This window comes from Agrilus planipennis, unplaced genomic scaffold, assembly GCF_000699045.2.
Source record: "Agrilus planipennis isolate EAB-ADULT unplaced genomic scaffold, Apla_2.0 scaffold51, whole genome shotgun sequence".
In the NCBI taxonomy this organism is placed as follows: Eukaryota; Metazoa; Arthropoda; class Insecta; order Coleoptera; family Buprestidae; genus Agrilus; species Agrilus planipennis.
In genome coordinates, this window is record NW_020438915.1 from 1127755 (window position 1) to 1154882 (window position 27128).

The following is a 27128-nucleotide window of genomic DNA, read 5'->3' on the forward strand; positions in this document are numbered from 1 at the left end:
GCGTCTTTAGAATAAAAATGGGAGTGCAGCTACCCTTTTATACATAAAATATTATACTACTAAAATTCAACAGAACTGAATATTATATTCTTCAAATTTATAATAATACCTTTAACACCTTATCAACCATAGGCGTTCATTGCTCCTGATCTCAGAACGGAAAATTCAAACGTCGCATCGTAGCTATAAAAACCGACTCTATCAGCTTCTTTAATGATATGAGAAATAAAAATTTATAAGGTCAACGTATATTACCATGCATGTATTGTGGCGACTCCTTACTGTTACTTTCATCAATAAACCGTCAACTTTAATTGTTATTAATTATTAAAAAACATCTTTACATCTGGCTGGATTACTATCTACAGAGATAAACAGAAGATTGCACAGGCTCGAGTCGTATTTAACAAAAAAAGTCACTTCTATACTCAGGTACGGTTCATTTAGAAATTCGAAGAAGATTGTTAATGGTGTATGTCTGGAGAACGACGCTATACGGGTGCGAAACGTGGACGGTGGGCACGACGAAATAGAAAAGGTTAGAAACATTCGAAATATGATGTTACAGGCGAATGATGAGGATAGAGATAGTTAGAAATGAAAGTATATTAAAAAGAGTAGGAGAACAGAGGGCGCTATGGTAATTAATAAGAAATAGGTGAGATAGGTTGGTAGGACACTTTCTAAGACATGAAAGGCTAGTAAGAGAGATATACTTCATTTGCTTCTCTTCATACAGTACCTGCCAAAAGTTTTGTTCAATCATGAATAATAGTGCGAGTCGAAAACAAGCGTTAAAGCCTTTAATATGTCTTCAAATATAAATAAACATCTCTTTGATATTTTTAGTAGTAAATGGTACCAATAACAGCACATTTGAGCAATGCAATTGTAGTGGATAAAATGGTGAATTTTTCCGTGCAGTACTGTACGGATTATACGCTCCTCACCGGTTAAGAGTTTGGCCGAGAGTTGTCTCCTTTCTTTTCTGGCCTAGTGCTGTTCTTTACTACTTTGCGTCGGTCACATTGCTACAGAAAGTAAACGAAGTATATTAGAAGTAGAAATAGAAGTTAAGAGTAGAGGTAGACCTCGATTAGATTAGATTACCTCTTACAAATAGTTAAAGATCTGGGATTCAGGAAAAAAAAGTGAAGATTAGCTCGGGATAAGAAACAGTGGAGGTGCGTGTCCAACCAACTTAAGGACTGACGACCCTATGATGATGATGACTACGAAAATTTCTTAGTTGTTTATTTCTTCACACAACACTTTAAAAATTCAAATATTTATTTATAAGTACAACAATACAAACAAGTTTTAATTGTATAAAAATATGTGATAATTAACATCTTCACTTTTATGGCAGTGTATCGAAAATAAAAACAATAAAGAAACAATTTATTATTATCGTTATTAATCAACGCATTGATTGCTTCGGATCCGAGCCAAATTTTCGGTGACTAGAAGACGATATTAAAAAAAAAAAGGAAGGGAGTAAAACTGAAGGAATGTGCTGTTACATAATTTATAGATGAAAGATTCGTTCAGCAACGAGAAGTATAAAAGAGACGTAGTTTTAAGTAATACAAATTTAATTTAGCACGTATTTGCGTATATAAGAAGTTGATTTAAGCGTCGATAAATTTTACAATAAGTTAAATAAATCCCTATGTATATTTCGCAAATTGTAGAATCTTAGAAATAACACGTGTATTTACTACCCTTAAATTAAATATTATACAAAATTTTACAATGCTTATAGACTTACATAAATAACGATGGCACGGCAGTGTACAAGTAATTAATAGTTAGGATAAAAAAGCCACCTATTGATTGATCAAAGTTAATCGCGTTTAACAGCAATAGTAGCAATTGCAATTGATGGTACAAACACTTGAACACAATTTGGTCTTTAATATTTTAACTTATGTTCTTGTCGTTTTTATACAAACTTGACACCTGCTCACGCGGTCTCTAACATTACCAGCCTTTAACGTTTGTTTCTGTGGTACCTGGAATTGTTGGCTCTCGTCGATCGTTGCCAACCAGAAACTTAGCGAATCGGCGAAATAGTGGCAAGTTCCCTTAGCCCCGTTGCATTCTATGAACGGCGAAGCGCGGAAATCTTCCAGACACGATCCTGGGCTAGATAGACCTTGGCCACCTCCTTCGGCACCGGCGGCAGTGTGCTGTAATAAAAACATTGTTTTAACACCCGTGAAGTAATTAGAAAGATCCAAATAATACTCACCATTGTGAAACTGTAGCCTATCCACAAACTGGTCCAACCAACCGGACACTCGGGTAGAGTTAGAGACTGGCTGTGAACTGCGATCACGTTAGCGGGAGCCTCGCAAACGACACATCGGGAAATGTAATCTCTTATGGCCGTTTCCTCTACCGGCATCATTGGTATTGGAGCGGTTGTTGACAACCAATAAGATTTGTCGTTTCGATTTGCATAACTGCACACGTTGTTAAAGTCGCAGAATAGGAACGGCAATGTCGAAAATTTCCTAACGCATGAACCAGCATGACCCAAGTCTTGCGAATGTGCTTTCTCGTTTCCTTCAATGTAGAGTAACGAATATCCTTCCCATAATTTTATATGTCCCGGTTCGCACGACGGCACTTCTATCGATTGACTGTGCCTTACTAGCAAAATTCCTGTCAGATAGTCCGGCGTCTGTTCACAGGGAGCTCCCGGTTGACCAATCGGACCCGGCTCTCCCCTAGGGCCGATAGCACCAGCTATTCCATCGAAACCACGATCTCCTTTAGGACCTTGAGGACCTACAGGACCGGGAGCTCCGTTTCTTCCTGGGAATCCTTTTTCTCCAGGTGGTCCCGGAAAACCTGGAGGGCCATCCAATCCAGGTGGACCTATTTCTCCTGGTAATCCAGCAAGACCGGGAGGACCTCTATTTCCTTTTGGCCCAGGTCTTCCTGGTAACGCAGCTTCACCTTTATCGCCTTTCTCTCCAACATGTCCCTGTAAGCCTACCGGACCTTGAGGTCCGGGAAATCCTTTGTCGCCGATGGGACCAGGAAGTCCAGGTGCACCTGGAATCCCATCAAATCCTCTATCGCCCTTAGGTCCAGGTCTTCCAGGAGGCCCTTGTAACCCTGTGAGTCCCCTGTCCCCTTTTTGTCCGGGAGCTCCTGCGAATCCTGGTGGTCCTATATCTCCCTTATCGCCTGGTAATCCCGGAATACCATCTAAGCCATCCTTTCCAGGAGCGCCATCTCTTCCTGGTGGACCCGGAATCCCTGGAAAACCGCGATCTCCTTTTTCTCCCTGTTGTCCAACTGGTCCGGGCAATCCTGGACTTCCAGCTATACCAGGTAAACCAGGCAAACCTCGATCACCTTTTTCTCCCGAAGTTCCAGGTATTCCGTCTCTACCATGTTTTCCTGGCAACCCTGGTAAGCCTTTTTCGCCCTTTATAGTATTGCCAGGTCGTCCTTCCGGACCAGGGAATCCTCTGTCGCCTACATTTTCAAGAAAAACATTAATATTTAGAAGTAATATTGGATATTTAGTATTCGTTAAATTTAATGAGATATTCATTTTTATTTTTNTTTATAGGAAACACCTTTTCGTCGCCTAATTTTCTTATGAAATTCTGAAAAACTAGCAATCTTATTAACAATAGAAATTTACAAAACTTTAAGACTCCTAAAAGGATTATCTAACGTTAACCACTAAATTTCGTTTATTTATGTATATATATACGTAATGTTTATATTTTTTCTAATTATTTAGCACTAGCTAAAAAAGGTTTTCGTATGTGGGGTTTGTTGCGGTTACCACGTATGCTTAAATTTCCAATGCACAAAATACGGTGGATGTTTTATATCGAATGTGTCGAAGCCCATGTTTTCGTGCATCTGTTATGGCATTAACCACGTGTTGTCCCCGTCCTTATTCCACTCGAATGAACTTTAACGTTTTTTTAAATTATTACAATTAAACGTTTTTTAAATTACCATAAGCAGGGAGAAGACTTAAAAGCGACGCCGAGGCACGAATAAATTAAAAAGGGACAGTTTGCTACTAAATTACCCCTGCAAGGATAAACAATGCTCAATGATTACTAAATATGATCATTATTTTACATTTAATTGTAGAAATGGAAAAACAATCCTCTTTCTCTCCTCAATCCAATATGTGCTTCCAAATCCTCATATTAACGAAACTCTTCCAAAACATTTCATTCTTCCTTGAATATAAGATGTTATTAAGTGTTATTTGCTGCAAATTTCATGATCATAAATTATTTCTTTTGGAAATTATTTTTGTCAGATGGACGGTTACCTACTTATAAATAACGAAAAATTATAAATTAAGAGGTATTAGAACGAATAGGATAAGACAGGACTCTAATCGGTAAGAAATAGGCAAAATAGGTTGGTAGGACACCTTCTCAGGCGTGAAGGTTTAGTCAGAGACATATTAGAAGCAGAAACAGGAATTAAGAGGAGCAGAGGTAGACCTCGATTAGATTAATGTTCACAAATAGTTAAGGATGTGGGATGTTTTAGTTTTAGGCAAATGCGAAGATTAGCTCAAGATAGGAAATAGTGGAGGTGCATGTCCGACCACTCTTAGGACTGACGACCTTATGATGATGACTTGTCCTATTGCTAATATCACTTATAAAATATTACCCCTTATAATTCAAATGTCACCTGTCTTCTTTTTGTCTTAACAATTTCCGTTTGCATGTTTTTTGAACGACAATTTCAAGTTCAAGTTCCTATTATATAAGAATCAGCTTTTTACTTTTCTCCTAATGGGGGTTAGCTGAATTTAAATAAATGTCTTTAACACAGGGGTTCGATATCCGTGAGAACTGAGGACGAAACATATAAACAGTTCTCCTCCATTAGTCGAATAGATACCCAACTTCTAAATATACACTTTCCCTTTAAAACCGAATTTTATTGTGTAGCATAAATACGTAGACACGTAATAATAAGTATGAGGTCGAAGGAAATTCTTTTTACACCTGCTGTTGACGATCGGTTTGTGTTGTTTCAACGTTTTAAAACAGAGAGGACAAACCGGAAATAGCAAAAGGGCGCCTAATCTAAACTTTTTATACCTACGATATCTAAGTGTACGTGATGTTTCACGAAGTTCACAACGCAATAAAGAAAGTAGGTAGGTATATTACTTGACACTTGTGAGGTCTTACCTGGCACTTCACCTAAAACAAAGAAGAAATATTTATTTCGAAAAAATTTACGATTTATTAACCTACAGTCCTTCAGCTATTAAACTAAGTTGAAATTTTAAATATAATAATAAAAATCAGAATCGGCCGCTTAGAAATTGACTTGTGAAATTTGGTGTCTACATATTAGGACAAACAGGAAAGCAATTTAAGAAAGGACTCAAAGAACATAATGGTTAAATAGTTATAGAAATAAATAACGATTAACTGGAGATTATTAAACTGAAATTCAACAATTTGCTCTAACACATGACAATAATACATCATCACCTGATGAATGTACTTTCCAGCGAAACATTTGCGATGCGATTAACTAAATTATTTGAGACCAATAACGATGAATCTTTTTCATATCATTCAATACTTTCTTCATTTCATTCTTGTTTCCTTATAATTATTTTCTGCCTGAACAATCTTGATCCACACGATTAAGTGACAAAAAATAATCAATCCCTTTCTCATTAAAGATATAGGTATGTCGTATATCATTGTCATCCGATTTAGTTGTTTTCGACAAAATCCAATGTATTCTTTTTTGTTTTTGGAATAAACGGTTAAAGTTCTGACCAAATGAAATGTGAGGTCTAGTGTCATCGATCTAATTAAAGAGACGGTATATTAAGTAAACTACAAACTTGAATTGGAAGCGCTAAGAATGTGTAACTCTCTACTTAAACACCTATGTATCATGCATATAGGTACGAGTGAGTGCAGGTGCAAGGGGGCACCTGCTGCACAGGTGCCCCACCCGCACGTGGCGGTTACCACACACGATACCGACGAAGTTCAATAATAACGATCAGAAGATACCAAGGAGGTGAATCCTCTTCGGCAATCGGAGATTATTTATCAATAGAAAACCAGGAAGGATCAATCAACGCTGCTTGCAACAAGACTAACCGCACGCAAACTGTAGGTGTTATTAGTCCTCAAATCCTTGCACTTTCACTGAAACCACAGACAACCCTACGATGAAGATCTGACCAGTGAAACCGACACCAAAATCTGCAACAGCAAAAAAAAAGGATGATGTTTAGATTTAGATTCCAATCAATCAAGTGGGGGTGCGTGTCCATCTTAGGAGTGACGACCTTATGAATGAAATCATACCTGAAAAGGCAAATATTTGATTTATAAAAGGAGTAAATTTCATGATGTCTATCATAAAAAAAAGCTGCTGATAAGCAAATTAAGTTTATTCTTGAGGTGTCCGTTGCTAATAATGTGTTAGGGAGTATCTACAATAAACATTTAACGAGTCAATCATTATGAATGAATAATCATTGAACCTTATCCTAAAACCAAGATTATAATGGTCTGGATTTTGGAAAATAAATGTAACTGATTCTGACTAGGTATTTCAATGTTTTCTACTATTTAAATAGTTGAAGCTTTTACAGGACATAACAGGACTACAGCCACACAGTTTCATCACACAAGAGGTGATGTTTTGACTTTTGATGTAATGCCATCTGACCATCAAACCATCCCCTGATGAAGCCACTGCAGGGTCGAGTCGTCTTCAATAAAAAGAAGTCACTTCTATGCTCGCGAACGGTTAATTTAGAAATTGGAAAAAAATAAAGGTGTATGTTTGGAGTGCGGTGGAAAGAAAAAGTTACAAGCGTTTGAAATGTGGTGTTACAGACAAATGATTAGGATACCGTGAATATAGAAGGTTATATATAAAGGAGCATTAGAAAGGAGAACAGAGGCAGGATACTTTCTAAGTCAGAGACATATTAGAGGCAGAAACGGGAGTTAAGAGAAGTATAGGTAGACCTAGATTGGATTAGTGTTTGCAAATAGTTAAGGATGTAGATTGTTCTAGAAAATACCACAAATGGCGCGGTAAACGCCATCTATAGTACGATGCTACATTTTAGGATTACATATGTTCCAACAAGGTCCATTTCAATATATGGATATCTACTTATTGAAACGAATCCCGGCGTAGCTAACCTTAACGTGATAGGTACGTTACCATAATCGAATAAAATAATTCGAAGTGGTCTGTATTCTGTCGAAACTGCCAGACGCGGATCGCGATTTCGATCTTTTTGGATCTCATCAGCGTCTGCGATTGTTCTAGTTTTTGAGGAAATACAAAGATTACCTCAGGATAGGAAAGAATGGAAGGGCGTGTCCAATCAGTCTTAGGACTAACAACCTTATGATGAGAAGTTAAAGTTACAAAAGTTCAACTCTACAACCTTTTTCTTTTTTAATGTTAATAGGATTGTCTGGACGATTTGCATACTATGCGCATTGATTTTTATATTTGTAAGGTTGAACCAGGTGTCGCCATTTATAAATAACTTTACTTCCGATTAATAATTAATTTCAGGACAGTTGTTACGGTAAATTTCGCTTGGATGTGTATGGTACGTGTGCTGTGGTACCACGGACCATCCATGTCCGTCGTCATGCTGTTAACGAGCCCAAATCGGCCATCCTGCAGCTGCCGGCTACGCGTAAAGGTTGAAGCTCATGAAACCAAGGTACAATCTACCTATAGGTACCCATACGCATATGTGCATACACAAATATCAACAGCGTACCCGCTGATTTATAATATGGATTGCAAGCTGGACAAAAATTTAATGCTAAAAAGGAAATCACTCATGTCCATGTTCTTTTAAATTTCAAATAATCTTTCAGTTGCCTATACAAAAATTTTTCATATACAGGAAGTCGAAATATGGGCCTTCACTATAATAATAACAAGATATACATTGTACATCATATTAAGACTGTAGAACTGTGTTTGTATTTAGATAATCTTAAAGATTCACACGAAATGGCTAACTGATATTCAAATAAGGGAGTTTTCCTAGTCCAAAATGTTTCACATAAACATTCACCAAATTTACTAATTGTAAGTGACTTTCAATAAATATTAGACAAAGGTACTTAATTGCGGTGTGTTCTAGGGCAATTCTTGAGTGATGTATCATAAAATCTACAGCCCCAAAACTACTCTCTAATTCTTTCTAGCCTGAGTCAATCTTCTCGAAAACCAGGGTAATCTATATTTACTAACAATAACCTAATCCGGAGGTCTACCTCTACCCCTCATTACTCCTGTGTCTGTTTCTAATACATCTCTTATTAGCCCTTCATGTCTAAAAAGGTTGCTATCGAGCTTTTTTCTTATTGATTTCCAAATTAATTAAAATACAAATAAGTATAAGTCGAGTTATTGAAGCTTTCAGATTTGTCTGGTTAAAGTTTTTATTGTTTCGGTCTTATGAAGACGCATTCGGAAAGTGTTTCCATGATTAAGTCAATTTTTGGTTAATTAGCCAGATAATAATTCAAGAGCAAAATGGTCTTTAATTACAGACGCGCGCTTACCCAAAGTAGGTCGCAGCTTTACTTTAAATTTATTTCAAATATTTTAAGCGGTACACGCAATCGAAACCTATCCTTTCAGATTTTTAACCGTACAAAAGATTCTCCGTGGACGATAAACGCTATAATTTACGATTTCCGTAATTTTACACCTTTATTATTGAAACATGCCAATGGTCGGTGAAAGTTTTTCGACTTTATACTTTCCTATTCCTTTTAACTAACTGGGTGACATCGGTTTTCGTTAAAAAAAATGCATTTTTTGATATACAGGGGGTTCATTTTCGGCAAATGTCTTAGATTAAATGGGAAATATATTCAAAATACAAAACTGACCGTAGGTCTTATCTGTACTAGGAGATATTTTCGGTTACTACATATATACATATGCTTTTTTGTTTTAGAGATACTCGACTATTTTCGGAATTGAACTAAAATTCTTGCTGTTATTAAATCGCTCTTTTGAATATAATATAATGGTATAATGCGCTCTTTGATATACCCACGGCAATACTGGTGCAAAATTGTATACTTTTTAATGGACTTTACAAATAAACATAAAATAAAAGCGCGGTAGGGTGTTGGAAGGCGGTATATGTTTTGACGAAAATGGGCTTTTGGTATTAGAAGGAAATTATTCGAAATTTTGGTTCCCTTTTAGCTAATTTTGGTAGTGCGAAATTTTGCTCTTTTCAGTAGTTCGGCAATTTAATTTGCATCGGACTCCCGACTCATGTGGCCCCATTTTCTGGTTAAGCATTTCTTGTATTGTAGGTATATATAAAAAATTACGCATTATTTAGAAATGTCCTAACACTCTCTAGCCTGTACTTAATTTTCTCTTAGGATTAGAAAGTGTTTATTATTAATAAATTCGTTGGATTCGTGTGAAAAATTTTAAACATAATTGTTATAAACGTAGCTTTACGATTCAATGAAATGTGATTGGAGGTAAAAGAAAATAACACCAGATGGAGAATGGTAGAAATACGTATTAAAACCTAGGAACGAATAATGACAAACAACCCTCTCAAATATTATAGATAATTATTATGAGAATCGGTTACAATTTCACTCAAATTCCTTTCATAAATCATAATAGCTTCGAGAAAGCAGAGCGTCTTTAGAATAAAAATGGGAGTGCAGCTACCCTTTTATACATAAAATATTATACTACTAAAATTCAACAGAACTGAATATTATATTCTTCAAATTTATAATAATACCTTTAACACCTTATCAACCATAGGCGTTCATTGCTCCTGATCTCAGAACGGAAAATTCAAACGTCGCATCGTAGCTATAAAAACCGACTCTATCAGCTTCTTTAATGATATGAGAAATAAAAATTTATAAGGTCAACGTATATTACCATGCATGTATTGTGGCGACTCCTTACTGTTACTTTCATCAATAAACCGTCAACTTTAATTGTTATTAATTATTAAAAAACATCTTTACATCTGGCTGGATTACTATCTACAGAGATAAACAGAAGATTGCACAGGCTCGAGTCGTATTTAACAAAAAAAGTCACTTCTATACTCAGGTACGGTTCATTTAGAAATTCGAAGAAGATTGTTAATGGTGTATGTCTGGAGAACGACGCTATACGGGTGCGAAACGTGGACGGTGGGCACGACGAAATAGAAAAGGTTAGAAACATTCGAAATATGATGTTACAGGCGAATGATGAGGATAGAGATAGTTAGAAATGAAAGTATATTAAAAAGAGTAGGAGAACAGAGGGCGCTATGGTAATTAATAAGAAATAGGTGAGATAGGTTGGTAGGACACTTTCTAAGACATGAAAGGCTAGTAAGAGAGATATACTTCATTTGCTTCTCTTCATACAGTACCTGCCAAAAGTTTTGTTCAATCATGAATAATAGTGCGAGTCGAAAACAAGCGTTAAAGCCTTTAATATGTCTTCAAATATAAATAAACATCTCGTTGATATTTTCAGTAGTAAATGGTACCAATAACAGCACATTTGAGCAATGCAATNGGAAACGAGAAAGCACATTCGCAAGACTTGGGTCATGCTGGTTCATGCGTTAGGAAATTTTCGACATTGCCGTTCCTATTCTGCGACTTTAACAACGTGTGCAGTTATGCAAATCGAAACGACAAATCTTATTGGTTGTCAACAACCGCTCCAATACCAATGATGCCGGTAGAGGAAACGGCCATAAGAGATTACATTTCCCGATGTGTCGTTTGCGAGGCTCCCGCTAACGTGATCGCAGTTCACAGCCAGTCTCTAACTCTACCCGAGTGTCCGGTTGGTTGGACCAGTTTGTGGATAGGCTACAGTTTCACAATGGTGAGTATTATTTGGATCTTTCTAATTACTTCACGGGTGTTAAAACAATGTTTTTATTACAGCACACTGCCGCCGGTGCCGAAGGAGGTGGCCAAGGTCTATCTAGCCCAGGATCGTGTCTGGAAGATTTCCGCGCTTCGCCGTTCATAGAATGCAACGGGGCTAAGGGAACTTGCCACTATTTCGCCGATTCGCTAAGTTTCTGGTTGGCAACGATCGACGAGAGCCAACAATTCCAGGTACCACAGAAACAAACGTTAAAGGCTGGTAATGTTAGAGACCGCGTGAGCAGGTGTCAAGTTTGTATAAAAACGACAAGAACATAAGTTAAAATATTAAAGACCAAATTGTGTTCAAGTGTTTGTACCATCAATTGCAATTGCTACTATTGCTGTTAAACGCGATTAACTTTGATCAATCAATAGGTGGCTTTTTTATCCTAACTATTAATTACTTGTACACTGCCGTGCCATCGTTATTTATGTAAGTCTATAAGCATTGTAAAATTTTGTATAATATTTAATTTAAGGGTAGTAAATACACGTGTATTTACTACCCTTAAATTAAATATTATACAAAATTTTACAATGCTTATAGACTTACATAAATAACGATGGCACGGCAGTGTACAAGTAATTAATAGTTAGGATAAAAAAGCCACCTATTGATTGATCAAAGTTAATCGCGTTTAACAGCAATAGTAGCAATTGCAATTGATGGTACAAACACTTGAACACAATTTGGTCTTTAATATTTTAACTTATGTTCTTGTCGTTTTTATACAAACTTGACACCTGCTCACGCGGTCTCTAACATTACCAGCCTTTAACGTTTGTTTCTGTGGTACCTGGAATTGTTGGCTCTCGTCGATCGTTGCCAACCAGAAACTTAGCGAATCGGCGAAATAGTGGCAAGTTCCCTTAGCCCCGTTGCATTCTATGAACGGCGAAGCGCGGAAATCTTCCAGACACGATCCTGGGCTAGATAGACCTTGGCCACCTCCTTCGGCACCGGCGGCAGTGTGCTGTAATAAAAACATTGTTTTAACACCCGTGAAGTAATTAGAAAGATCCAAATAATACTCACCATTGTGAAACTGTAGCCTATCCACAAACTGGTCCAACCAACCGGACACTCGGGTAGAGTTAGAGACTGGCTGTGAACTGCGATCACGTTAGCGGGAGCCTCGCAAACGACACATCGGGAAATGTAATCTCTTATGGCCGTTTCCTCTACCGGCATCATTGGTATTGGAGCGGTTGTTGACAACCAATAAGATTTGTCGTTTCGATTTGCATAACTGCACACGTTGTTAAAGTCGCAGAATAGGAACGGCAATGTCGAAAATTTCCTAACGCATGAACCAGCATGACCCAAGTCTTGCGAATGTGCTTTCTCGTTTCCTTCAATGTAGAGTAACGAATATCCTTCCCATAATTTTATATGTCCCGGTTCGCACGACGGCACTTCTATCGATTGACTGTGCCTTACTAGCAAAATTCCTGTCAGATAGTCCGGCGTCTGTTCACAGGGAGCTCCCGGTTGACCAATCGGACCCGGCTCTCCCCTAGGGCCGATAGCACCAGCTATTCCATCGAAACCACGATCTCCTTTAGGACCTTGAGGACCTACAGGACCGGGAGCTCCGTTTCTTCCTGGGAATCCTTTTTCTCCAGGTGGTCCCGGAAAACCTGGAGGGCCATCCAATCCAGGTGGACCTATTTCTCCTGGTAATCCAGCAAGACCGGGAGGACCTCTATTTCCTTTTGGCCCAGGTCTTCCTGGTAACGCAGCTTCACCTTTATCGCCTTTCTCTCCAACATGTCCCTGTAAGCCTACCGGACCTTGAGGTCCGGGAAATCCTTTGTCGCCGATGGGACCAGGAAGTCCAGGTGCACCTGGAATCCCATCAAATCCTCTATCGCCCTTAGGTCCAGGTCTTCCAGGAGGCCCTTGTAACCCTGTGAGTCCCCTGTCCCCTTTTTGTCCGGGAGCTCCTGCGAATCCTGGTGGTCCTATATCTCCCTTATCGCCTGGTAATCCCGGAATACCATCTAAGCCATCCTTTCCAGGAGCGCCATCTCTTCCTGGTGGACCCGGAATCCCTGGAAAACCGCGATCTCCTTTTTCTCCCTGTTGTCCAACTGGTCCGGGCAATCCTGGACTTCCAGCTATACCAGGTAAACCAGGCAAACCTCGATCACCTTTTTCTCCCGAAGTTCCAGGTATTCCGTCTCTACCATGTTTTCCTGGCAACCCTGGTAAGCCTTTTTCGCCCTTTATAGTATTGCCAGGTCGTCCTTCCGGACCAGGGAATCCTCTGTCGCCTACATTTTCAAGAAAAACATTAATATTTAGAAGTAATATTGGATATTTAGTATTCGTTAAATTTAATGAGATATTCATTTTTATTTTTAAATAAAAATTTAATAAAATCATATTTCACATTGTTGGTTACCTTTCATTCCTGGTAATCCAGGGAACCCTGCGTTTCCTTTAGGTCCTGGAAAACCTTGATCTCCCTTTTCTCCCGGTAGACCAGGCAAACCGTCTTCTCCCGGACTACCTCTTTCGCCACTTTCTCCAAATAATCCGGGAGGCCCAATCTCTCCTTTACTTCCTTTAACAGTAAGTACTGGTCCCGGTGGACCGCGATCACCTGGTACTCCAACAGGTCCTGGTGGACCAAAAGGACCGGGGGGTCCAGGTAGCCCAGCCTCACCTTTAGGTCCGTTTAATCCGTCTCTTCCAGGAAGACCAGCGTCACCTTTAATACAAATAGCACAATCGGTTCAAAATATATGCCATTTAAAATGTCCTTTTGATTGATTTATTTAATTTTATACATTTTGAACAGCAACAAGTACACGCATTACATCTATTGATGCTCAGAATAAATTTTTTTGATGTTTGAATACCTTTTAGACCAGGAAAACCAGCCGGTCCGGGAAATCCAAGGTCGCCTTTATCCCCTGGTACTCCGTCCATGCCAGCCAAACCGGGTTCACCTCTCTGTCCAGGAAAACCAGTATCACCCTTAGGTCCAGGAAAGCCAGGTAACCCCCTGTCGCCCTTGTCTCCTGTGGAACCAGGTATGCCATCAAATCCAGGCAATCCATAGTCTCCTTTATCTCCTGGTATTCCGGGAATTCCTATTCCTGGTAATCCTTGTTCTCCTTTATCTCCAGGTATTCCGTTTCTGCCTGGTAAACCAGCTGAACCTCTTAAGCCAGGAATTCCTGGTTCGCCTTTCTGGCCTTTCTCAGAAACATCGCCAGGTTCCCCTTTTGGACCTAAAAATCAGAAGTGAATGAATTGTATGTTTCCAAAAACATATTATTAAAATATCTCATATTCACACGTATGCTTTTGCATAAACTATGTCTATCACTATTAAGTAATAATGTAATGTCTCAAATTTTTAAATAATAAAAACGTTAGGTTGAACCCAACTAAAGTATCTGTTTTGTATCAGGTAACACAAGACAAGATTTGAAGATCCGTATGATCGAAAGCGAAATGTCAACAACAAACTACCCAGAATGTTAAATTTCCCAATAAAAGCGTTTGTTTGTTATCATAAGTACCTGGCGGTCCGTTAAAACCTGCATCGCCTTTGTCCCCGTCTTGTCCGGGTCTTCCCATTGGTCCTGGAGGTCCGGGGTAACCGACATCTCCCTTTTCACCTTGTGGACCTGGTGGACCCATAAGACCAGCAATACCGGGAAATCCGGGAGCCCCAGGGTATCCTCGATCGCCTTTGTCGCCAGGAAGGCCTGGTGTACCATCCTTACCTGCTTGGCCTTCGGGACCCGGAAATCCGCGAGGACCAGGAAAGCCTTTCGGACCATCAATACCTATCACCCCTGGTTCACCCTTAATACCCGGAAAGCCGGGTACCCCGCGCCTTCCCTCTTCTCCTTTTATTCCTGGTTCACCTTTAGGGCCGTCTAAGCCAGGTCGGCCACCAATACCCGGAAGCCCTGGAGGTCCCATCGGTCCTGTATCTCCTTTATCTCCCGGATGTCCAGGCAAGCCATTTAATCCAGGAGGACCCACGTCACCTAATCCGTAAAATGTGCAATAAGTGTAAAGTTTGATATGTTATAAAAATGGCAAAACTATTCATAAAATTAATCACAATTACTCTAATACATTCTTATATCGTATTTGATTTGATGCGACATCATCACCCTTCATAATAAGTATTAAACCGTATCACACACATTTATAAGGAAATCTTAACCATGTCCATTGTTAGTTGATTAAATAAACTCGGAATTCTACAATGTTTCGTAATCGTTTTAATAAAAATGTGTTACACATTCGTCAAGGATTAATTCCGTTTAGCAATGAAGAAATCAATGCGTTACATAAATATAAATATACAGAATCATTTCCAACTTCCGCAGATGACGTAACTTACCTTTTTCACCCATTAATCCAGTTAAACCAGGACTTCCGTTTGCTCCAGGTTTTCCAGGAAAACCTATTAAACCTTTTTCACCTTTAGGTCCCATTGGGCCAGGTAAACCACGGGGCCCAGGAGTAGGAATCCCAGGTTCTCCTTTATCGCCTCTTGGTCCATCACGTCCAGGGAATCCTCTTGGTCCATCTTTACCGGGTTCTCCCGGAAATCCCATAGGGCCCACGTCTCCTTTTTCTCCCCTTGGTCCTGGTAGTCCTCTAGGTCCAACAGGTCCGGGAAGACCATTTTGACCGGGTGGTCCATTTTCGCCAGGAAGCCCTCTTCTACCCGGTTCTCCTGGTAAGCCTGCAACTCCTTGCGGGCCAGGTTCACCTTTATCCCCAGGCAAACCTCTGGCACCCTTTCGAAGTGCTTGTGGAATTTCGGGGCACTGGCCTGGCGTTCCCTTTACGCCCTCTCGTCCAGGTTCGCCTTTATTTCCTTTAACGCCTGGTATTCCTGGATAACCTTGTTCACCCTTGATGCTTAATCCTTTTTCTCCTTTGACACCTGGTATACCTGGGTTTCCGTCTCTGCCATCACTTCCAGGTACTCCAGGAAAGCCAGTGTCACCTTTTTGACCTGGGAACCCAGGTAAGCCACTGGGTCCTGGCAGCCCCTGTGGACCGACGGGTCCTACTGGACCAGGTGGTCCAGGAAAGCCTCTTTCACCTTTGTCTCCTTTTGGTATTACTATCAAACTATCAGGAATCATTGCTGCTTCACCTTTCTCTCCTGGTACTCCTGGAGGTCCGTTGTAACCGTCATTTCCCTGCAATTAAAAGTTAAAGAATGTAGTGGTTGCAGAATTGAATTCATTCGTAAAAATAGGTCGAATTCTTGTGATGAAGTATACTGCCTTCCTTAATCCTGGCATATTTACACCACATATAATTTATAATTTAACCTTCTACAATCATTTAATCCTATTTTACGATCAGTTAATTAAAAATGTACATTTACAATGTACAAATTCAATAGACGTTAAACATGTTTAATTTTGAATAACGTAATTAGTAAAAATATTTATTTTGCCAAACTAAGCTCTTTTGTATAGTAATAGTAACACGAATATAATAGACTTTTATGGCTTACTCGTTGGCCTGGAGGCCCCGACAATCCTGGTAACCCGTCAGCACCTGGTTCTCCGGGGAAGCCCATTTCACCGGGTGGTCCTCGTGGCCCTGGCGTTCCAGGGGTTCCGTCAAATCCTCTATCACCCTTTGGCCCTCTTGATCCAGGCAAACAGTCTGTACATTGACCACCCTTGTCTCCCTTTTCTCCCGTATGTCCTGGTTGTCCCGGAATTCCAGGCCGCCCTGCTATTCCTTTTTCTCCAGGCAACCCCGGCACACCAGGAGCTCCATGAATACCTTCCAGTGCATCGCCTGGTATACCTCTGGCACCAGGATAACCACGTTCTCCTTTTTGACCTTTCTCGCCGTCTTTACCTGGCAATCCATCATATCCTTTTGGACCCTACAAATTCTTTAAAAAGATAAACTGTTCTCAAAGTTGAACAAAGCATTACTGTCTTGCATTTTGTCAAAACTACCACATATGATACCGACCAAATTACACCTGCTAGATATCAACGAAAATAATTAGCAACTACTACGATGAAAATGAAAATATAATTTATAATTAATTTAGAAAGCAAATGGCACAGATATTGCAGTAGTGACTCAAATAGAAATTCAGTAAACTCTATGTCCCATTTATGTGAATATTTAACCTTACAGCTTAAGAGCACACAACAAATCTCTTTCATGTTTATTTGATATAAGATAAACGTTTACTTACGATTATAGATAATCCTTTTTCTCCTGGAAATCCTCTAGGACCTTCCGGTCCTGGTGGTCCTGGAAAACCACGTGGGCCTTCACCACCAGGAAAACCAATCGAACCAGATTCTCCCTTTTGACCTTTATCGCCCGGTGGTCCTTCAAGACCTGGTCTTCCTGGTTCTCCAGGTCCTCCTAAAGGACCAGGGGGTCCTCGGGGTCCGGGTTCTCCAGGAAAGCCATCCATGCCTTTCGGTCCTATTGGACCTGGATAGCCTCTTGGACCAGCAGGTCCTGGTGGACCTGGCCGACCTTTACCACCTCCAGGTGGCCCGGGTGGCCCTCTTAAACCTGGAGCTCCCATAGGACCGTCTCGTCCAGGTTCTCCTTTTCCACCTGGCCTACCTGACAATCCTGGTAATCCGTCCGAGCCTCTGTCACCTTTTTGACCGATGGGACCAGGTGGACCGGGAAATCCATCACGACCCTTTAAAAATGTAAATTTAAGTGAAAGGCACGAAAAAATATTCAGTTATGTGGTCTTACTCTCGATCCTGGAGCACCAGGTAAACCTTTTTCTCCTTTTGAACCTATTGGACCAGGAAGTCCATAGTCCCCTTCCGGTCCTACTTCGCCTTTTTGTCCCTTCGGTCCGAAATCACCCAAGTCGCCCTTATCCCCTTTAGCTCCTTTTACCACGAACGTTGTGTTACTTCCTATTTGATAGGTATGCGAATCGCCCTTGGGACCAGTAGAACCCTTTTGCCCTTTCTCGCCTTTTGGGCCATCAATACCAACACCCATATGTCCTTTAGGACCTTTTAATCCCGGAGGACCTCTAGGACCCTAACCAATGCATTTTAGAATAATACAAAAAGTTATATAAAACTACACATACTGGCAATCCATCTTCGCCTTTATCTCCAGGAAGACCGGCAATACCGCTTGGTCCGGGTGGTCCAGGAATTCCCGGTACTCCATTTAAACCTGGTTCTCCTTTTTGACCCTTTAGAGTTATTTCACAATGTGCAGGTTCTCCCTTATCGCCTCTCACTCCTGCAACTCCTGGAAACCCACGAGGACCAGGTTCTCCAGGCTCTCCAGGAAGCCCCGGTAATCCCTGAAATGTGCTACTGTCGAGTACATTTTAGTAAGATAGTTTATTTTGTCTTACATCTGTCCCGTTACATCCATCCACTCCTGGTATACCTGGTGGTCCAACAGGACCAGGCAATCCTGGAAGACCACTAATTCCTGTGAAGCCAGGCACACCTGTCCTTCCCCTGTCACCCTTGGGTCCCCAAGGACCCGGCGGTCCTGGATCTCCTTTCTGGCCCTTCGGTCCCATAACTCCTTCCGGTCCTGGATAACCGGGAAATCCTCTTTCTCCGGGAGGTCCTTGTTCACCTTGCAAACCCTAAATATGAATGTAGCTGTAATTATTTCATACTTAGAAATAAATAAATAGTATGAAAGTAACTTGCCCTATCTCCCTTCTCTGCAAAACACTTAGGAATGCATTTTTCGTTCCGGTTCTGCGATGGATTTAAAACATCTAATATATCATAGCTGCTGCTTCCACTACCAGTAGATGGTGATACATTATTTAAATAACTTTTTGATTCGTAATTGCCGTAAATATTATTGTAAGGATTCCTGTTGGTATTTTCTGGCACCTCAGGTCTTCTATAATTTTCGTAATGTTTCCTGTTATTCCTATACCCCCCTGTCGAATTGAACGAAGTCCGATTTGCAGTCGGAAAATATTGAAAATATTGCTGAAAGAAAGACAATGAAAACAATAAATTACTTGTAAATTCTTTATTTTGACGGTAAAATATATTTTCATTAAAATTCCAATACACAAGCCAGCGGGGCTGACTTTTTACCGCTATTGGACGAAATATTGCAACGGTACTTGACTTGATTTCGTGCAAAAGTTGTTTTATATAAAATTTAAAATTANTTATTATTAACGAATTAGTACACAAACATACGCAAACTTTTACTACATTGTAAAAAATCTTCTCAGATGCAAACCTGAAATTGTTATTTCATATTCATGAGTGAGTAAACTTCAATCCTTTTTTTTGCATTGCTTTAATGTCGCAGAACGTCGTTCATAATGAAGTCAAGGTGCAAGTGGTAAACCAACTAATAAAAAGCTGCTATATGGCATTTAATGTTAATCTACGTAAATACTTGGGTAGTTTTTAACAAAAAAAAATTTCAAATAAAAAAAACTGACTGTTCTAATCGGAAAGTAATAAGTCTTAAATTAACACCATTTAAATATTATGATGTTATGAATAAGTACGAAATTCCCATCCTATCTTCTTTTGTCCTAGTTTAGGAGACTGGTTCACGACATTTTGTGATCGATGGTTTAATCTATTTTCATTAAATAAATGATGTCAAAACAGACTTTATTGATGCAACAATGAACGACTGTTATAAATCAATATAAATAAAGTGATAATAAAAAGAATTTTGTTTTGGCAAAGGCTAATTATTACAATAAATCTTCAATGTTGTCAATATAAGCATTCAGGCAAGCACGAAGGTATTTATATTATTTTAAAAAAAATTCAATGGAGTTATTTTTCCACAACCGTCATTAAGGAAATTAAAAAAGACAACTGCTCAGTAAGTAAATAATATGCGACACAAAAAGCGTCTACATACTTTCACAAAAAAATCTTTATAAAATATCAAAGTTAATTAAGCAAAAGGACAACAAAAAGATGAAAGGTCATTTTCTCTTCATTTTTATGCACAACCGTTCAAGTTAACATACAAAAAAAAACCAATGCGATGCACCACATAAAATATGCAATGTACAGTTATAAAAATGAGCTTTAGTATGCGGTTGGTGCATATATTATACAACTGGTCCAACTGGTGCAATATTTCTCTTTCTGTCAAAAGATAAGTATGCCCATAGCTGTGGTTTGCTTGAGAAAATAATATCTTCTTTAAATGGTAATCAATAGAATTGATTAAATTTAGACAGATATGCCTTGCAGTAAATTATAAGAAGAGAGATAAAATATGAGAAAGAGATTACAGCAAGGACGAGGGAAAACTGGGAAAAAGGATGGTTAAGGTAGGAAATATGGAATAGGGTAGGAAGGTAAAATAGATACAACAGGAATAGCGATAGAAAATCAAGGGATAGACCAAGAGAAAATAGATCAGTGGAGAGGAATGGGTAAGAACAAGGCTCTAGAGTAGTAGTAGTAGTAGTTTTTCTTTGGGACAGTCTGAGTTGATGGTCAACAATTCATCAAAGCTACCAAACGCAAATCATGACTTTCAACCACATATAAATTTGTGCTCATCAGCACTCCATAACATATTGCCGCGTCCATATCTAATCTTCCTTTTACAGAATAACTTTTACGTTTAGCCAGTAATTTATCGAGACTACGTACGGCGTACTGATGAGAACAAATAAGCGCCCACAGGTACTCTTCAACTAGTGGCTTCATTTCGTATATCTCTCCTAAATCACCCCCCCCCCCACCACAGGAGACGGAAGAAACCTTAAACATGCAAATTTTTTTTTTAAAGAATTGATTATTTAGGAACACTTACACTTCTGCAGTGCCCTAGAAAGACAAAATAGGTAAACAGTAAAAAAAAAAGTTGTAACACGAACTAATTATTTCTTTATTTATTTATTTTATTAACATAGATACGGTGATGGTTTGTTAACAGTCGGCAAACTTTGTTTTAGTACCAAATGCGACCAAGTGCATAATGATTTATTCAGATTTATTTCTAAGTGGTTCCAAAACAGTAAATGCGTTCAGTAGAAACAGATGGGACACATGTAATAATTAGTCGGTTGTGACGCGTTCTTCTCCTTGAAGAACAACAACACATCAAAGCAATCGCGTGTGTTTGGAATCAGAATTGTTTAAAGACGATGCTGATCTCATGTCAAGTTATACGACTCGAAGTGGGTGGTTTTGAATGCCAGTTTGGGTGTAATTTTTTGTGCCACTATTAATAAATAAAGTGCGGTAACTGCAGCCGTCAGTTGTCGAGTTGCGTTGCACCATTTACTGTAATAATGACATCCGAGCTTGTACTATTATTATTTAATAATTCGTAATTTCTTGAGGGTCATGCCGTGCTTTAAATAGCCGGAAAATATTGTTTGATAAGTAAAAATAGTTGTTGGATTTCTTTTTCGCGGAATTTCCGCCTTACACAGTTATTAAGCATTGGAATTTTTTTTCGTTTTGTACTTGCTTTATTTTGTTTAAGTATTTCTTAATAGTTTTAATTTTTCATTAGTTTTATTTTAAGATTCAGTCATTGTTATTTTGGTCTTTTATTACCGGGAAATGCAAGCAAATTCTTCGGTAATTTTATTGAAATTTACTGTTTTAATAAAGGATGTACGTTACAAAAATTGTGCTCTAGTTTTTGAAATTTAAAATAGCCCATGACCTACCAGCTAACGTCCTGCACCGAATATCAAAAATATTACATCATCTTCAGTTCGAAATGCATAGTTTTTACGATCTCGTTAGTTAATTGCAAAAAATGACACCATATTAAAAGCATTTTATGCCAGAGTTTACAAACAAAAGAGAAATCCCAGGGACGCCGGCAAATTGAACTAAAATAAGTTAAACTATAAGCAAACTTTTTCTGTTAAAAATTATTGAACGCCTACTAAGAATGCGACAAAAATTAATTAGCTAATAGTATTGTACAAATGCAAAACAATGAAGAAACATGCCTTAAAGTGTTATTATTTTTTAACAACTTTGGAACTTGCCCAGTTAAATACTTCACTCAATGAAAGCGTTAATAAATTATTAAATTAACTGTCACTGATTCAAAATGGGCCTATGTATTCTAAATTTTGCAACCTAAAGTCAATTATATTGATTGAGTCACGCCTCCATGTCAGTTTTCAATAAAGAAGAAGATGTCTATAGACAGTGACTGACCAAATATTAATTTTTCATATTTTTAACATTACCAAGCAGGTAATTTAATTATTACAACGAACCAAGTGCACGTGTCAAAAAGATGTTTACATAGCCGATCATTGAACTTGGGCTGCTGCGTTTTTTCTCATTTACGTGCCACGGTGCACTACTGTTCTAATTTTATATGCCTTATATAATCTCTGATTGTATTCCATTATGTTCGTATTCACAGCTGACTTGATTACATTAATACAATAACTCGTAAAATCGGTCGATTTTCAACTCAAGTGCACGGCGATTACCTATCAATTTAATTATTATGAATTGATTATTGTCAAAAGAATTAAATGAATATATTTGAGGAAAAACAACAGAAGTTATTAATAATGGCTAACTCTACAAAAAAAAAGTTCTTTAAAAGCGTTTTAACCAGTTAGAAAAATCGTCAATTGATGACGAGCACCTACGAGCTTTTAGGTTAGACTTTACATGTTAGAAAATATGATAATAGAAAACAGGTCGCTTGTATAAACTACTTTTTCATGTAGTCACCCTCCAAATGGGTCATTATTAATGTGTCACTAACTTCTACAACTTCAGTCAGTTTTGTTGGTCTTTGGAAACAGGCCAAGGCAGGCGGGTCATGCACAAATTATTCAAAGTGTCTTCCTCGCTCGTATTTAAAATTAGCAACAGAAATAAGCACGTAGGGATAGAAAATAAAAAACTTAAGACTTCAGAAGAAAAATAAGACTGCATAGTGCAATTTTTGTTAATAAACTATTACTTTTACTCGATCTTTAATTTCGTCTCTTATTCGAGGTATGTATAAGAACTTCAATTAATTAATGTTTTCGATATTTAGAATCTTATATTCAAGTAATTTTACGAAATTCGTTTATAGTTTATACTAATAACCATGTATAGCACCCAATAAATTATAAACAATAGTGCAATCCCTCGTATATTAGCGATAATCTCCGGAGATATCGATGATGCGTTAAGCGACAAACCCGAACGGCAATACGCGTAATATTTTTATGGGGCAGTACAATACATGTCTTTCACCTTAATTATATCGAAAAGTCCATTAAAAGCTTGGAACACATAATTCTAGGGATGAATATCAATTTATTTGAAGTATTTCGGCAATTCTCGAAATATAATAAGTAATAAAAAGCACAGGTGAAAATATATTAACAATTTATTTAAAATCATTGCACAATTAGACAAAATAAAGCTTTTCAATATTATTTATAATATACTCACCGCTGACACGTATGTCACCAACCCCAAAATGGATGCTACATGCCTGCAAAAAATCATAAAACAAAAAAATTACAAAATTATAAAATTTAATAAACAGATATTTATTCGGTTGTTTATGAAAAGATAAAAAATGCCCTTATCGAAGAAAAAAGAAAATCGATAAATAATCATTAATTGAGAAACAGACAGTGTACTGCTTTCTGTTAGGTATTTTTCGCTGCTAACAACTTATTAACGGTCTTTAAGAATAAATAAATTAAACTTGATCTTCAGAAATGCAATTATGTGTTGTATACCCTTTCGGCAGACTAATATACAACTTACGTAATCAGTATGCATCACGTAGACTATAATTATGTAAATTTTGGCATGAAAGGCTTGCCAAAAAACGATATGACCCTCGAGAGATCTCCGTAAATTTTAAAACTGCCTACATCAAACATAAATTGTGATACGAGTCATGATATACGTACATAAACTTATGGCCTATATTAAAAAAAAAAAGATAAGACAAAGACAATTAATAATAATTTACTTATATACAATAAATAATTTATACATTAATTATTCTGACGAACCTTACAAGATAACAGTATGCACCTATCAGAACCTGAGATATGTTTAATGTCAACAGTAAACAGAAACTTGGAAACTTAATACTGAAAACAATTATCTAAGCAATTATGAAGGAAATGTTGAAGGTAGAGGCCACAGTCAGACAGTTTCAATTGATTCAGCAAAATACGATACGATATTTTTCAATCATCTATAGGTACAAATTCCAGTCAGAAGATTTCTGAAAGCTCCACATTATCAAAGAAATAAAAAAATTATAAAATTGCGAACAAGCACATTCTTCCATTGAAAACAGTTACAGAAGGAAACAATACTTTGCTTTGGAGGTATTTTGCATTTATAACCATTATCAAAAAGTTTCAGCCTCGAGACTGGTTGGACTCGCACCTCGACCTCCTGTGTAGCGAATTTCAAAAACTGTAATTCAATCTAGATCTACCTCTACTCCTCTTAACTCCTGTTTCAGCTTCTAATATGTCTTTCAATAATCTTTAATTTCCAAGATGTCCTACCAGTCTATCACGTGTATATTTCTCAGCGCCCTCTGCTTTCCCCTGCTAATTTCTAACCTTTTTATCCACGATACTTTTAGCATCCGCCTATTACACCACATCTTTTCTAATAAAAAAAATTATGAAAACATGAAGAAGACCAGAAATATGGACCAATTAATAGAAGAAATCTATGTTCTCTAATGAGATAGGTAGGATCTAACTCGAGCAAGAAATTCCGTTAAAAAAAAGAAGAAAATTGATAGTCATCTCTAATACAAAATATATAGATACCTATATACATATATAAATTATTACAACTAAATTAAGATTAGGTATTAGATATATAAAATTTCCCTCTTGGAAATAATTCTGGTACCGTCCATGAGATGACTTAAAGGCACAAGAACTGGGTCGGATCTGTTACATACCTACATGGGTAAATATGTGTAAATATATATCTTTGCTTAAGTAGCTTGCGGAAGACTAGTACCATATGTGCATAACCCATATGTATACAGAGATTTATTAACTGGGAAGACATAACAGAAATCCCATACAAATGTCTGGCAATAAGATTGTTTACAAACCCATTACATTCGCAAATCTTTCCCACTTATTAAAGCCCTGATGACAGGCAAACGTCTTTAAAAATCTCTGGTCGTTTATTAAACAGCTTACTGTAAAAGTGGAGCTTTTTCTCCAGTAGATTAAAATTTAAAGACATTAAACTATTCGTAACATTATATAAAGCAAGTGACACTAATTTTTTAACATAAGAAGTTAGTTCTACGAGACTGCAGTATCTGGATTTGATAGCCTTCGTCTGGAGTCGGCTCTCCCTTCTTGCTGCGATTGAGCTTTCAGCAGTTATATCTTAATTTCATGAGGACGTCCGCTACAACATCAGACGAAACGTTCAATTGACAGCCCCATCCGCAAACCTACCGAAAGGGGAGAACCAATTCCAGACCATGGTTATCCAACCCAGTTACCAACTTCACTGTATAAAATTTCAGTACCTACATCTGAAATGTTATTTTAATTTTAAATCCAGTTACTTCTGCGTAATTAAGAGTGAAGAAATAAAAGACCAGTGTAACACAATGACTGATTAGTATGAGCCCATTTTGGTCACATCTTAGATACCGACCTCCTACAGTTCGTACTCTTTTGTGTGGCCTAACACTGTCAGTAACACATCCTTTTTGATATCCTTTGACCATCACCTAAACTGTTCGGTCACCTTTATACCTACTGGTTTTGACCTGTCAACATGTTTCTACATTATATGTTGATATTGTCCGCAACATTAAACTATTAATATATAATAGTAGATAAATAATTAATTGAATTTGTATGAGAACCGCAATTTTTTTTCAATCGTCGTTGTCAGCTTTTTGTGCCTGTAATGAATGAGTTAATTACTACGTACGCATTTGTCAAAATGAATGTTAAGTTGCATATCGCAAGCTGTATTCTGTCATTCTTGCAATTATGATAAGAAAATATTTTACTCAATGAAACTTCCGCTTTCGATGAAGCTAAAGGAAGGAAAAAAGATTATTCGGCCGATGTTCCTACGACTTTTAGGTACTATAATATTGTACATCATCGTTAAAACTATTCTGAAATAAATGGCATGTAATGGATCGATTCATTTGTAAAAATTGTTTAAAAAAGAAATTTCTGGCAGACGCCGTCTTACCGGAAATTGCGAAAACAAATTTGGTTTTCTGAATAACTTTGCTGAAATAGTTGACATAAAGACACAGTTGTTTTTTTAGTAAAAGTTATAATTATTATTAACGAATTAGTACACAAACATACGCAAACTTTTACTACATTGTAAAAAATCTTCTCAGATGCAAACCTGAAATTGTTATTTCATATTCATGAGTGAGTAAACTTCAATCCTTTTTTTTGCATTGCTTTAATGTCGCAGAACGTCGTTCATAATGAAGTCAAGGTGCAAGTGGTAAACCAACTAATAAAAAGCTGCTATATGGCATTTAATGTTAATCTACGTAAATACTTGGGTAGTTTTTAACAAAAAAAAATTTCAAATAAAAAAAACTGACTGTTCTAATCGGAAAGTAATAAGTCTTAAATTAACACCATTTAAATATTATGATGTTATGAATAAGTACGAAATTCCCATCCTATCTTCTTTTGTCCTAGTTTAGGAGACTGGTTCACGACATTTTGTGATCGATGGTTTAATCTATTTTCATTAAATAAATGATGTCAAAACAGACTTTATTGATGCAACAATGAACGACTGTTATAAATCAATATAAATAAAGTGATAATAAAAAGAATTTTGTTTTGGCAAAGGCTAATTATTACAATAAATAAATGGCAATTATCTTGACGATCATCTTGAGAATAGGCCGTGAAATTGAAATAATAATAATAATAGCATATAAACTCCTTATTAATATATTACTAATTAATAGGATGATATACAGTGTGATACAAAAGTAAAGCAAATTGTAATTAATTTACTGTTATGGTATATATAACTGTAGTACTGTCTGTAAATCCGGCCTTCCTAAAAAGACATTAGACTTTGACTTCTTATTAGCAAGTAATTGTAAAAAATTCTGTAGATATCTACGAACTCTCCAATTAAAAATAAATAAAATAAGAAATAAATAAAATT

At 37.5% G+C, this 27128-nt stretch overlaps 1 protein-coding gene across 2 annotated transcripts in view; it reads right to left on the minus strand.

Moving 5' to 3' along the window:
• Window positions 1–1272: 1272 nt before the first annotated feature.
• The window catches only part of LOC108733043 (collagen alpha-1(IV) chain), a 26403-nt gene continuing 547 nt past the window's right edge, over window positions 1273–27128 (minus strand). The window contains exons 2-16 of one of the 2 annotated variants that reach the window (XM_025973625.1): window positions 23397–23439; window positions 18660–18953; window positions 18350–18592; window positions 18074–18295; window positions 17722–18021; window positions 17195–17662; window positions 16487–16870; window positions 15350–16163; window positions 14511–14987; window positions 13842–14216; window positions 13382–13690; window positions 12713–13250; window positions 4147–4158; window positions 2255–3404; window positions 1273–2192 (exon numbers count right to left, since the gene is read on the minus strand). In XM_025973625.1, the coding sequence (XP_025829410.1) occupies window positions 1929–2192; window positions 2255–3404; window positions 4147–4158; window positions 12713–13250; window positions 13382–13690; window positions 13842–14216; window positions 14511–14987; window positions 15350–16163; window positions 16487–16870; window positions 17195–17662; window positions 17722–18021; window positions 18074–18295; window positions 18350–18592; window positions 18660–18953; window positions 23397–23439 (5893 nt within the window). In that variant the 3' untranslated portion in view covers window positions 1273–1928. Of the gene's footprint in view, window positions 2193–2254; window positions 3405–4146; window positions 4159–11468; window positions 11948–12009; window positions 13251–13381; window positions 13691–13841; window positions 14217–14510; window positions 14988–15349; window positions 16164–16486; window positions 16871–17194; window positions 17663–17721; window positions 18022–18073; window positions 18296–18349; window positions 18593–18659; window positions 18954–23396; window positions 23440–27128 lie in introns of those variants that run through there. The other variant, XM_025973624.1, reaches the window with a different exon arrangement.